Below are 15000 nucleotides of genomic sequence, written 5' to 3' on the forward strand. Positions count from 1 at the left end.
GGGATTTGAAACGCTGGTAGCCTAATTAGTAATTAGAACTAGCCTAGTGTTTGCTCACCGACTGGGCTCTGTGTTGCATTGCCTCAGCGTTAATGATCAAGTCAGGTCCTTCGAAGTTGTGGACTGATTTGGAATGCCTTGTATGTGGTAAGTGAAGTTACGATACATTGCATTAAGTTTATTGGGAAGACACAAGCGGATCAAGTAAGACTTTGTTTAATTTTGGAAATTTTGTTGTGGGTGCGGGAGACGAGGAGGATTTTTTTCTGAGTCAGGCAAAAGAAGCGGTGGTGGCCTAATTGGTAAGTGTGTGTCTGCGCTGCGTTTGCATGATTGAGTTAAGTGACGTACTTGTTAAGTAATTTGGGAGTTTGGCAATCTGCATCGTTTGTTATTTTTGGTTTTGTTATTTATGTGCTTACCCTGGACGGAGGGCATGGTCGTAGATGTCCGACTTTAATGGCATTTTGTCGGGGGAGAAGGCTCTTCTGATATTGTGTAATAAAGAGCTCTGTCCTCGGGGTTTGCATGGAAGAGGAGTACCCTGTCGTGCAGGGCAACTCCATTTGTCTCGGTCTTGTGACGTAGCGTAATGGCCACACTTTAGTTTCACAAGGAAAAAAGTACAAAAAAAGAAATAGATTTTTGTTTTGATGCCTACTGGGGTATCTGTCATTTGAAAAAAAAATCTGTAAATGTATGGCTATTTTGGAGTTTTTTGCGTCACCGTCAGTGGAGATTTTGAATAAGTTAACCAACGACCAGTTGCGTCAAGTTGGTCAGCATTATTGTTTTGATTTAGGATTACCAAGAAAGGCAAAATAGGCCCAGATATAGGCTGTCGTCCAGGCTGAATTAGTTGTCAGAAATATTCTTCCATCTCCATTTGCTATAGCCATGCCAGAGTCAGAGGATGGGGTAAGTCTCCGTCTCTGTTAAAGGAGGCGACAGGCACCCTCTCCTTTGAACAACAAAAAGAGCTTATAGAAATGCAACAAAGGGAAAGACAAGCTGAACGAGAAGCTGAACTGTGAATATGAACTTGATTAAATGAAATTGGAACGCAAGGTAACATTGGAAAGGTTAAGACTGGTAGGCGAAGGCAAACTGTCGGCCAATGAGGTTACTGTGTCATGGGGGTCGGGCGCCCTCCTGACATATCCAATATGGTTAAATTAATTCCAAAATTTAACAAGAAGGACCCTGATGTTTTCTTTTCTTTGTTTGAGAATGTGGCGGCTGACCGTGACTGGTCAGACTCCGAAAAGACGTTACTACTTCAGAGTGTACTGGTAGATAAAGCACAAGAAGTGTTTGTCGCTTTACCAGCTACTGATCGAAAAGAATATGAGAAAGTGAAGAAAGCAGTACTTAAAGCGTACGAGTTGGTTCCGTAAGCTTAGCGATTGAAATTTCGCTCATGGAGAAAAGGAGACAAGCAGCCAGGGAGTTGAGCACTCACTTTAATCGGTGGTGTTCTGCAGTGGATGTTACAACTTCTGAGCAACTGTCTAATCTGATTGTTTTAGAACAACTTAGAAACATCCTCCCTGAGCATATTTCTACCCACGTTGCTGAGCGCAATCTAAAAAAACAGAGACGGAAGCAGCATCAGTAGCTGATGATTTCGCTTTAATTCACAAACATAGTTTCAGAGAACACCATTCAAGTAGGCGTTGTCGTGATGACCAGCGTTGGGGACACGGTGGGCTGTTGGCGCCTCCAACTTCAACACTGCGTTCATTCGATGTGCGCACTCAGAATATGGACCAAAACCTTAATCGGTCACCCTCTCACAAAAACGCTATTAATTCTCGCTTGGATTCTGGCCACTCCGTTTCTACACCTCCCGTTTCAAGTAGAGATATTGGCCCTCATTTATCAAACTTGCGTAGAAACCATCGCAGAAATGAGCGCAGATCTCGTCGTACGACGAAGCCCACGTGAGATTTACTAAACATGTGTACCTCTCCAATCCCATCGTAAGAGCGAGCGGCTGTTGATAAATCTAGCGTCTGAAAACCATCGTAATTAGAATGATCACACCTTCTCTAAAACGGCGGGAAGGAGACCACACCCCGAAGTTTGCGACATGGAGAGGCGCAAACCGGCTAAAACATCCAAGTTTCTGGTTGATTGACAGCTTGAAATTAGGCTTTACGCGAGGTAGACAACAAAATAACACGTGGAAATAATCAACAGCAGTAGTCAACAGTGTTTCGGTTCTCAATATGTAAGGGGTAGAGATTGATTTCCAAATAGCCTACTTACAATTAATTGTTTGATTGACTACAATAGACATAATGAAGATATTTGTTTATATCTATATTATTATATTGAATATTATTGTTTTTGTTTTTTTTTAAATATGATGATAAACCTTTTTGTAGACGAGGTCAAGAAAGGGTTCCTACTTGAAACTGGCAAACAAACAGTGCCCAAACCATTTGTTGGGGATAGGAGAGTTTTACATGTCCAGTGCGCTGTCCTTCTCGCGCTCACGTGCGCCCTGCTTCTCTCCTGCGCTCCAGTCCTTCGAGGGGACAGCCCTAGCTTTTGCCATCTAAATGGACGACTATAACGTGTTATCGGACACACACGTGTCATGTGTGTATTCGGATAGTCGTGCGTAATGGCGAAACTCACCCGGGAGATTATTACTGTAGCCTATGTAGGGTATTGATTGATGTGCGCCTGAACTCCCAGGTGTTAAAAAGAAAGGACGTCGGTCCATTGATTCCACGACTGAAGGCACATTCCAATACTCGGCTGTATATTGCACAATTATTCACACATCACGTCAAATCACAAATTAGAAGTCTCTTGCAGTTGTTGACCTATGCCAAATTAACGCAGCGTTCCCAGGAAGGGTGCACCAATTCAAACAAGTAGAAGTTGGCTTATAGGCAAAATATAGGCTACAATGTAAAAACATTTTGTAATTATGTGGGTCACATATTTATGATAATGAGTTGTTGCGCTACAACTGCTGCTCAAGTTGGTGATCATAGTCATCTCAAGTCCAATTTGAAAACGGCGTACACCGTCTGAGAGCAGTCGTAGGATTTCATCTTTCCTGCGCTTACGATGAGATTTGATAAATGCCAAGTGGTCGTAGATAAAGAACGTACGCACGACGGACGTATGATTCTCGTCGTACGCTGCTTTGATAAATGAGGGCCATTGTGTGTCACTATTGTCTGGAGAAGGGGCACTGAAAGAAAGACTGTCCAGTTTTGAAGGGGAAGAGTCAGAGAAACATTCATGATTCAGTTACGAGTGTCAATCTGGCTGTCTATGCGTCAAGTATGCCTTTTGATTTTGGGTTGCCAGATCAGAATGTTAACCCTGTAATGACTGTATCTTCATTCCTGCCAGCAGCCACGAGATCCTCTGAAGCTGGTGAGAGCAGTGGTGAGGGTTCTCCAACTAAAGCGTGAGGAAATGGTTTCTCTCCCTTCATTACTGATGGTTCTGTTTCCACAGTGGGTAGTGCTGTCCAGGTGCCCGTGAAAATACTTAGAGACACAGGAGCATCTGAATCTTTTATTGTGGAATCTGTGCCTTTCTCAACCAAAACTAGTGCTGGGGAAAATGTTTTGGTGCAGGGAATTGGGTCATCAGTTTTTTCTGCTCCTTTGCACCAGATTAATTTGCAGTCTCACCTGGTGCAGGGGGAAGTGAACATGGCTGTCTGCCCTTCTTTACCTGTAGAGGGCATCCATCTAATCTTGGGCAAGAATCTGGCGGGTTTGGGGGGTTTGGCGGGATGTACCTAGCCTGGGCGAATAGCCGACTGTTGACTCCGTCAATCAGTCTGGCAAAAGCCATGAGGACTCCGTCTCCGTGGACGATGGGAGATGGTCTGATCTTACTCTATCATTTAAATTAATTGAAGTTCCAAACTCAAATTAAAACCCATATTGTGCTTTATTAGCATGCCTGTTACGTTATAGCGTCGCAAAAGCATACAAATAACAAAACGAAAGTGTGAATATAGTTACCTTAACCAATCAGTAACGGAGCTCGCGGGTGAGTTCTACGTTACCACTCTCAACTGTTTGCTGATTGGCGAAACACTGAGAGAACCGAGCTCGAGGCTTTTGCCAGACGATGTGCGGAGCCAAAATCTTTGGGTGGAGTACAGAGGATGGCGTCGCGAGGCTAGGATGTACCACCCCCTGTTAATAATAGTGGTGACAACAATGATCGTTTCGGCGATCCAATTCAATGTAGGGCATGAACGATCCAGGATCGATGCGGCAAGTTCCAGGATCTATGCTGCAATTTTTTAAAGTTTCCATTACTTCCGTGGATATTTCGAGAGCAAATGAATGTTAAATGAAACAAAAGTACTTCAAAGCATTGCAAGACTGATCCAGAAAACAGCCAATAAATTGTTGCTCAGTATCTGACTACTTGTATTGCCTCATCATGACTGATGAAGCATTTGCTTTGCTTTCAGTAGAAATGTAATGCATTGCAATGCATTGTAGAATTGGATCGGATCGAATCGCATAGAATCGAATCGAATCGAATCGGATCGCTACCTCCCGAATCGTGATCGAATCGGATCGTGAGGGCAGTGCCGATCCACACCACTAGTAAATTACAAAACTCCCTCTATCCCAGATAACCATGATCATAATGAAAGTTTGCCTGCTGCACCAGTGATGAAGGTTATAAGCCATTTATGTAATCTTCCTCACACAGAAAAGAATTCTGTATTCTCTAACCTACCTTTTTTTCTCTCTCTCATGATGAGTTTGTTGCAGCTCAGAGGGAAGATTACACGTTAAAGTGGCTGTTTGATCGGGTTCTGCCACCTGAGAAAATGTACAGGGTAGCTGTGGGCTACTTTATGCAGGATGGGCTGTTGGTACGAAAGCGGACCCCCAAGACTAAAAAAGGGGCGGGAATTCCAGCTTTTCAAGTAGTGGTGCCAACAAAGTTCAGAGAAATGGTGCTGAAAATGGCTCATGTGGGTGTACCAAAGAGGGTGGAGTAATAAAGAGGCTTCGAAACCCGCCCACCCAATGCAAAAGTGTGTGCTCAAGTTGGGTCTCCTAAGGGGGCGTTGTCCCCTCCTTCTTCTTCTATTTTTGAGGTGTTTGCACAAGAAATGCGCTACCGCCATCTACAGTGCTAAGGGGACTCCATTTATTCTCAACCTGAGGACTCCGAAGGTCTCCTAACCGAAGGTCTCCTAAAGGGGCGTTCACCCTACAGAAAGTGGATACCAGAAATGAACTGAAATGACTTATCTCTGTCTAGAGTATCTCTGGGTGTACGTATCTGGGCACTTGGGGGTTGGGAAAACTTACAACCAAGACTAAAAAAGGGGCGGGAAATCCAGCTTTTCAAGTAGTGGTGGCAGAGAAATTAGAACACAGGGGAGAAGGCTCAGTCTCATTGGTTCCCATTGTAGCCAGTTAGCTTTGCATGCATTCTGCAGTAACGAGCGTAGGCCAGTCCTTCATGTGGGAAAATGTATGGAATGGAAAGGGGAACCCATGCTAAATACATTGCTACTGCCATTTCCAGTCACAAATATTATCAACAAAACATTCCTGGTAAGCACTATGACTGTTGTTTAACAATAGGCTGTATTGACAAATCGTTCAGGTGTGTAGTTTTACAGCTGGTTAGAAGATTTCAACCTGTACTCGCTAGCATCGTGCTAATGTTTATGGGTTTGGCCCCATAAAAATTGAGCTTTGTGACCCAGTATATAATAATCTAGTGGCGCAAAATAATCGAAACGCTACTCAAATGGGGTCTTATTATTTCTAGCTTCGTACTTAATATTCATATTTCAGGACAAAAAATTATAAAAAATCACAAAAATTATAATGGTAAAAAACTCCATTGACACCCATTCATTTTGCACTGTCCCGTGGTTAGGGTTAGCCAATTGTGGCTAATAGGAAGTTCCGTGAGTGAACAGCCCCTGGTGGTGCCAACAAAGTTCAGAGAAATGGTGCTGAAAATGGCTCATGTGGGTGTATCTGGGCACTTGGGGGTTGGGGAAACTTATGACCGCCTTGTGAAGTAATTCTACTGGCCTAGGCTGATGAAGAAGGAGGTGGCATACTTCATTAGGATGAGTCATGTATGCCGACCTACGCCCACCCATAGGGCAGCAGCTACCCCTTCAAGGCGACCAAAGACCCGGTACAACCCACGGTCTGAGCAGAGGGTGTTCAGGCCTGGCGAGTTGATGGTGCCGGTGACTAACTCTTCATTTCCTCTGAAAAATCCAGGTTCCTACACTGCATTTGGACCGGTGTCAAAACTGAACCACTTGAGGCCCACTCAATTATGTTGTGCTGATTTTTTTAACCCTTACTTGAGCTGGGCGGTATACCGTTAAAAAAACGTGATCTCGGTTTCACCTACACAAGGTTCTCTTTTTGATGAGAGACGTTGTTGTTGTTGTTGTTGTTCATACTAGGCTATGTGCGTGAACTTCGTACTTCGTGTCACACTTCATTTCAACTCTGCTATATAAGTCCACTGCTGCTTTTCTACTAGGGAATGTCAACACAATTTAAGATATTGATTGAAGCAATAGCCTACAAATAACTAGTTAATCGCGCCGAAGAAGCTGGTGAGAGTGAAGCATAATGAAGAACACACATGGCATGGATGAATCATGATGAACATTTCAATTAACTTAGCCTACATCTGATCTCACAAAGTTAAATAAAAGGCTATTCTAATAGACTACAACAGTTCTCAGATTCTTAACTGTATTTAACTACCATCCCAACTGTGTGTGCAGGACTGCTGTTAAGGCTGCTTGTGAGTTTTGCCATAGCTAATTTAGCCTAGCTTACAAAATGCAATGGGCAGATATGATATATTGCTACATTACTGTTTGAAATGATTTGGGAGCAAAATAGGAGCGAAATACATCGCCATATGACACAAACGACTTGACAAAAGACCTTCTACGTTAGATTTGGCCTTTAATTCAAAGAAAATATTCACACAATGTCAAGTAAATCCGTTTGTTTTCCGTGTCTCTCAGTCTGTTTCGTTTCTGTCCCACTGTGTTTACTCGCTAGTCAAGCGCTGCGCAAGCGCAACATGCCGTACCTAGTGATCAGTGTTGCCAGGTGTAGAACGAGAACTAAGCAATTAGTGTTGCCAGGTGTAGAACGAGAAATAAGCAGTTTTTGGCTGTCTTGAAAAAAAAAGCCCAAAACAGCTGCTTATAATAATTTATTAACCCTTTTTCCTTGAATGGGAACTTAAAGTGTTGGGTAGGGAAATATAATCTATACATTATAAAAAATATTATTGAAATGTAAAAGTGATAAAATAGAAATGGAGATTTTATCTCATTTTTAAATTTAATTTCAGTTTTTTTCGTCCAAAAGATTAAGATTTGGGGGGAAATCGCTGCTTATCAAAAAAACATGCTGAAAACCGTGATATCAATTTTCATCAAGAAAACCGTGATACACATTTTTTCCAAAACCGCCCAGCCCTAGTTGGCAGAGACATCCGGTCCGGTTGGGCCTCCTTCTGTGACTTGGTCAACACCTTGTGTACTGGGCTCATGTTTTTCTGCCAAGCTATTTTCAGAGACTGCACCATTGAGGCGTGGACGACGTAAAGGCTCACCCCTTGTCCTTCGTTCAGGGTGGGCCTGAGTGTATGTTGATCTTGTCCTGTCCTCTCCTTCTCCTCCTCTGACTCCACTCTCTCTCTCCTCTTGCCTGCTCTCCTTAAAATGTAGCTGTCCAGGGGCCTCATGTACGAAGCTCACTTACGGACAAAAAAGTTACTTAAGTTGTTTTCCAAGGCCACGGTCAGATGTACTAAAACAGACTAGACGTGGAAAACTGCGGATCTCCACGCGAATTTCAGGGCTGCTGTGGAAGTTTCCGTAAGCGTGGAAGTTGCTGTAAGTGGTGCATTGTGTCTTTTTGGCGGCACACAGAGGCATGCAGCACAACTACATGTGTTGTACGCGGTCGGAAATATTGCAGAGATGCAACCGGTTAAAGGAATAGGTCGGTATTTTGCATTTGGGACCTTAATTATGGTGTATCATACACTGAGCTACCCACCTGTGTCACTTTTGTTTGATTTGAAGCCTTCCGTGAGATTTTGGGTTTGGGCGATATCCACAAACCACCATACAACGGGAGTCAGCGGGGCACAGACTTTAAATCCGTCGTACACGCATAAACAGTATTTTCTTATTTTGTTTAGGGTCATACAATTACGTTTCCGCCTCATTTCAATATTTAAATCTCCCGGGTTCAGTGAACGAATTAAAAATCTGTATTGACTGAGGTGTGCCACGTCATCTTTCTGCGACGCTCATTCTGACAGCCAGCCAGCTCTGCTCCGGCAGTCGGCAACATGATAAAGTAACAAGAAGCAAACGTTGAAGCTCTCGGTTTTTAACAGTTCTTCGGCTAGAACTTTGCTATGGGTTGAATGTGCGCATATACTGGATGCTGAAACTAAACGACAAGCTTTATGAAACCGTGGCATTTTGCGTTGAGATGGAAAAGGAACGCGCCACACTCTCCTGGATACGAGGCTACGTGTGTGCGGCTTTTGCGCCAAAGGTCTTTCTACCAGCAAAACAAAATAGCAGGACAGAAGTGACAGCGTCAGAAAGAAAACAATGCTGTTCCGATTGCTGATGGAGACAACAGAGGTAAGGACATATTATGTATCTAGAGTTTTTGAATGGCTAATCTTGGTGTCGCCTCAAACTAGCTCTCTTCTCGGTGCCTTCGTATGGCTGTTCATGCTACCAGCTACAGATAGTCAAATGAATCAAAGCTACGTTTGGTCTCAAACAAAATTGTACACGGAAAATACGAATAGTATTCCTTCAGTAGGCAACACAATCATATGATAAGCCCTGCACCAAATCATGGGGTATACTTATAAGTACAGTTGACTTTTACTTTTACTACTAGTAAAAACATTCAGCTGTCTAGCCTACTGAGAAATGGTAGGCTACATTGATTCTCATGTCATATCACTTGGAGGTTTTACAGTGTGATACTGATCTGATGTAGTGACACACTTCTTTATTTATTTAGGAAGGTGCAAGTAACTCTGGAGGATATTCTCGCCATGACGAATCGAGCTGGTATCAACATTCTTCGAAGTTGAATCGGAGATTATAGCCAAAACTCACAGGAACACACAGCTTTCAATTGAGTAAGTCGCCGAGGAATTTGTAAATTCTGTTTGATTTACTATGCCCAGACAGCTTTGTCGATATTGGGGTCAGTCAGTGACGGTAGTAGTAATTTCACAGCTAGTGCCACGATTGTATAGATTATTATTTGTTCTGTTGTGTTTCATGTCAGTGGATTATCCAAGAAGCATTTTCATTGCAGTATACTAATCAATTATTTATGAACATAAGCTGTGGTTGTACCAGCCCCCCCCCCAAAAAAAAACAAAAAAAAAAACTCGTCATTGACTGAAGTGTCCCTACCTCTTACTTGCTGTATTGTGATCATCTGTCTCGTAGGAAATGCCCAGCGCCCTGGGAGCTGAACGTCTGCGGCCAGGTTACAGTACAGAAGGGTCATCCAAGGTGCATCATGGCCCTCATCCATCTCCCACCATACCATATGCTGGATGCAGTCAGAGTCTCTACATTGACTTATCATCTTGTGTTATATTGAGTAATTACAATGAAGTTATAAATCTAGTTGGTAATACTACACATAATTTGACATTACACATCTTAGGTGCATTGTGGGGACCCCTTATTGGACCAAATGTAGCTGGTTCGAATCCCTCCTGACCTCTCCCTACATCTCCATCCATGGCTGAAGTGCCCTTGAGCAAGGCACCTAACCCCACATTGCTCTAGGGACTGTAACCAATACCACTTTTGGTAAATGAAAGCGTCAGCTAAGTGCAATGCATTTTTTTTTTTAAATGCAATGAAATGAAAATGTAATATTCCATGTCTTTTGATAACATTTGTAAATTAATTTCATGCATCATTCCATTGTAACAATCATAGGGACACTTTCTCAACTTCCACCTGCACAATATCTTGGACTCACAGGAAGAGATTATCTTCATAATTCAAAAGACACCGCACACTGCTTACCATTCTTTTTCTTACTTTATTTTGACACACAGGGCAAAATGTGCTTTTAGCTCAGAAAAATGAAGGAAGAAAAAGAACAATAAGCAGTGTGAAATGTCTTTTGAATTTTGTTCATTGTTCACCTTCTCCTGCCTCACATCAGCACCTGCATTGCTGAGGGCTTGTGCACAAGGACTCTCTTGAACTTAGGTCATCAATATAATTTGATGGCCATTGAAAATAAATTTTACACATTTATCATTACTGCCTCAAGTGTCATTACTTTACCTTCTTTACATAAAGGAAAAGAGAGAAGATTTTACTGGGACTTTAATGTCAGCAGGTGTGACCAATAACAATGTGTACATCATAATTGTAATCATTCAGTCATTAACAATGTAGGAAGAAGTGAAGAATCTTGTAATAATGTAAGAAATGTCTTATTGGGTAACCAAGATGTCACTATCAAACATCAGAAAGTATTTTAGATAAATAGGGTTTAGGACCTTCCGAAATGATTGCTCCGTCATGACACTGAAACATACATGTCTGTTCTTGGTGGAGTGTTTGTTACACTCAGTTTATTCTATAGAGGGGTTGTCTCCTTTCCAGCACTCAGTCCATTAGGTCCTTTCAGAAGGTCTGGCGTCTATCTGGAAAATAGAAATGACAATTGTAATGTATTATGTATGGCCATTGAACAGGAATGGTAAAGGCCAATCACATGAGTGCACAGTAGGTGATGGCAGTAATGTAACAGAATGTGAAACTCATAAAGAAGATGGTCTGCTCTCCAGATACACCGTGATAAGTCAAAAGGTGTTAGTTGAAGGCCACTGGACTTTTTTTTATAATATTAGACAGGAAAGCAATGGGCATTTTGCCAGAGTAATACTGGATGGAAAAACCCTTTGAAAAATATCGACACGAAAGTAATTATAATTAATATTATATTAGTATTAGTAACTAATATTATAATTAGTATGAATGGTGTACTGTATGGGAAATACTACAAACGTGGCTCATAACTGTTTTTTCCCCTGAGCCACACATATCCCATGTGTTGCAACAACATTTCAGTTTTTACACATAAAATGTGTTCGTGATAACTCGCCTATGGAATACACCCTGGTGTGTTGTTTAGACTTCTAAAACAAATGCAGTGGAGTGGTAGGCCTGATGTGTTTACCTTTGTGGTAGACCATGCCGGTGCCAAACCGAAGTATTACCCAGACGACCGTCTTCAGGTGGTAGTGTTCGTCTGCGAAGGGCTTGTGAGAAACCGGGTCAGGAAATGACTGCACAGTAGATACTGATGGCTGGTCAACGGTGGGCTGCTATTCACAGGGGTCGAGTGAGGACGTCATGGAAAGTCCAGCTCTTGAGTCTTGACCTTCTCCTGTCTTTCTAAATAATAAATAAAGAAGTGTGTCAATACACCAGTATCACTGTAAAACCTACAACTAGTATGACCTGAAGATCAAGCAATGTAGGCCTACCAGTTATTGGCTAGACAGTCGAATTACGTGCCGTCAGTTTTACTAGCAGTAAAAGTGAAAACCACAGTCGACCTACTCCATGATTTGGTGCAGGGCTTTGACAGGCTTATCATATGTTGTGATTGTCTTGCCTACTGAAGGACTACTATTTTCCGTGTACAATTTTGTTTGAGACCAAACGTAGCTTTGATTCATTTGACTATCTGTAGCTGGTAGCATGAACAGCCATACGAAGGCACCGAGAAGAGAGCTAGTTTGAGGCGACACCAAGATTAGCCATTCAAAAACTCTAGATACATAATATGTCCTTACCTCTGTTGTCTCCATCAGCAATCGGAACAGCATTGTTTTCTTTCTGACGCTGTCACTTCTGTCCTGCTATTTTGTTTTGCTGGTAGAAAGACCTTTGGCGCAAAAGCCGCACACATGTAGCCTCGTATCCAGGAGAGTGTGGCGCGTTCCTTTTCCATCTCAACGCAAAATGCCACGGTTTCATAAAGCTTGTCGTTTAGTTTCAGCATCCAGTATATGCGCACATTCAACCCATAGCAAAGTTCTAGCCGAAGAACTGTTAAAAACCGAGAGCTTCAACGTTTGCTTCTTGTTACTTTATCATGTTGCCGACTGCCGGAGCAGAGCTGGCTGGCTGTCAGAATGAGCGTCGCAGAAAGATGACGTGGCACACCTCAGTCAATACAGATTTTTAATTCGTTCACTGAACCCGGGAGATTTAAATATTGAAATGAGACGGAAACGTAATTGTATGACCCTAAACAAAATAAGAAAATACTGTTTATGCGTGTACGACGGATTTAAAGTCTGTGCCCCGCTGACTCCCGTTGTATGGTGGTTTGTGGATATCGCCCAAACCCAAAATCTCACGGAAGGCTTCAAATCAAACAAAAGTGACACAGGTGGGTAGCTCAGTGTATGATACACCATAATTAAGGTCCCAAATGCAAAATACCGACCTATTCCTTTAAACGTGGATTTTAATGTTGAGGCGCGTGATTTAAAAAAGAAGATGAAGAAAACCACCTCAACCATAGGCCTATTATTGTTGAGGCAGCTGGTTAAAATGAAGCGGACTCATGAAACTATCCTGGAATTACAACGAAATTGGATGCCCATCAACAGCATTATTTGGCAACTATTAAACATTGAATAGCCTATTTTCTGGATCTGCGATGCGTCTTTTCGCATTTGTTGGGAGCGTCCTCACCGCAGTGCTTGTCTTTCTCTTTTAATAAGGCTACTGTAAAATTAGTAGGCCTACATCAATTATAGGCTAACTGAGTTGGCTGCAAGTTATTCATACATGTGGCGTAGCCTATGTGTACATGTGTCATCTTTCAGAGTTATAACCGACATAAATGTTTATTTCTCGGAAGCCTTGGCGACTGCCGCATCGTAATGTGTTTTGATGTAATGCCTTTTAAATATCAATTGTTGGGAAACCTGCATTGTACTGCAGTATAACATGGCCGTTTTTTCTGCGGTCCTCACATTAAGTAGGCTATTACCAATGCCTGATTTTATACACGCCAAAGTAATTTTGTCAGGCTATTGCGCGCAGCCTTTTTCCTTTTAAATTGGCTACCTCCGAAACAGCGCCTTCACCTCGCATCATGATTTCCCGCGTTCCCCTTCCCGCGTTCCCTTTCCAATTCTTTCAACCAATGAATGCACATGAATGGGTCTGTTCATACTAATTACAATATTCATATAGAATATTTAAGGGAGGAGGCAAGGCGGAGACTTGGGCCCGCTTGTGCTCGTGCATGTGCGCAAGATTTCACGGCAAAACCTGGTTACGCACTTATTGATACATCCGGATTTTTTTGTCCGTAAGCAACTTTCAAGATTTTCGCTCCCGCACTTTCTTGGTGGGAAATCCACACACTTCTTTGTACACGAGGCCCCAGGAAACAGGATTTGCTAGAGTTTTGGGTTTAGCACGGGTGGGGTGGTTGGAACCACTGGAGGTTAGGGGGAATGGGCAGCGGGAATCTCACTCATGTTCTGTGCTTGCACATGTATTTTGACGGTTTTAACGTTTTTTTTTATGTTTGCATTGACTTAAGGTTTTTTTGGTGCTAGGCTTCCCTAACGCTTTCAGAGACCTTGGAGGTCTCTGTCTTAAGGGGGGAGGTGTTACAGACCCATGGGGCTCCTCCCTGCTCTTTACCGTAATTACCTTCACAGGTGCAGCACGGGTGTCCGGAACCCAAGAGCGCTGCGTTATGGCGGTGATTGACAGGAGTCAAAAGTGTGCCAGAAGCAGCGATGGAGGCCGCCGGCTCTCCTCTCTTGCACCTTTTTACACTTTTATTTACATTCACGCATCCACACACTTTGCACACACTTTTATTTCTCCCCCACTTACTTCATTTCTTTACATTATGCTATCTTTACATTTAAATAACAAATATAAGTAAAACTTGATTCCGTTTCTGTGGTCTTCCATTTCTGGTGCGTTTGGCTTTGGGTCAGGACGTAACAGTGTGTGTGTGTGTTTGTGTGTGTGTGTGTGTGTGTGTGTGTGTGTGTGTGTGTGTGTGTGTGTGAGTGTGTGTGTGCGTGCGTGCGTGCGTGCGTGTGTGATACAATTCAATAGAATTGCAGTACAGCATATGTAGGACAGTTGGGCAAATGGTGTGTACAGTTTCGCAATCCTTCAAAACACTTTTCAGACAGGCAACAGACATCAAAGAAACTCATAGTGACAAAACACACACACACACACACACATTAGAGGATTACTGTGTGCGAGGTTGAGAGGAAGAAAGAGTGTGTGAATAAAAAACACAAAGCAAGGGTTTTCAGGGCACTCTGACAAAAAGCCAAGAGTTTCAGAAGCACAAACACACACACGCACGCACGCACGCACACGCACACGCACACACACACACATTATTGAAGTAGGTCATGTGACAAATAGTCTGCTCCAGTGGTTCCACATACTGTATTGGCATTCACACACACACACACACACACACACACACACACACACACACACACACACACACACACACACATACCCAGATCACATCTTCTGCCGTAAGTGCACAAGTGTGTGTGTGTGTGTGTGTGCGTGCGTGCGTGCGTGTGTGTGTGTGCCCACCGTCTGATAGCTGTGCATCTCTGCAGTGGCCTTCTTCTGCACTGTGATTGGCTGCTTGAGTTTGACGTGAAATGCTTCCTGGATACGCCGCACGGCAACGCCATCTCCCATAGTAACCAGGCCGGGGGAGGGACTAGGGTTGACCCCGCCCTCTTGCGTCAACTCCCTCCGCTGGGTGGCCTCTGATTGGTCAAACACACACAGAATTCACTGTGGTGCACGCACACACGTACACACACAAACACACGCACAAACACACACACAAACACACGCACAAACACACACGC

At 43.0% G+C, this 15000-nt stretch overlaps 1 protein-coding gene and 1 long non-coding RNA gene across 2 annotated transcripts in view; both read right to left on the reverse strand.

Moving 5' to 3' along the window:
• c1qtnf12 (C1q and TNF related 12) overlaps nt 1–15000 on the reverse strand; it is a 25327-nt gene that overhangs the window by 4916 nt on the left and 5411 nt on the right. The window contains exon 5 of the mRNA XM_063216598.1: nt 14714–14895. Within this exon, the coding sequence (XP_063072668.1) occupies nt 14714–14895 (182 nt within the window). The remainder of the gene's footprint in view (nt 1–14713; nt 14896–15000) is intronic.
• Nucleotides 10404–12004, reverse strand: LOC134463395 (uncharacterized). The gene is made up of 2 exons (XR_010037745.1): nt 11280–12004; nt 10404–10743 (listed from the first exon to the last, which is right to left on the reverse strand). It is a non-coding gene; the product is annotated as an uncharacterized LOC134463395 (long non-coding RNA).

The sequence above is a fragment of the Engraulis encrasicolus genome, chromosome 14 (assembly GCF_034702125.1).
Source record: "Engraulis encrasicolus isolate BLACKSEA-1 chromosome 14, IST_EnEncr_1.0, whole genome shotgun sequence".
NCBI lineage: Eukaryota > Metazoa > Chordata > Actinopteri > Clupeiformes > Engraulidae > Engraulis > Engraulis encrasicolus.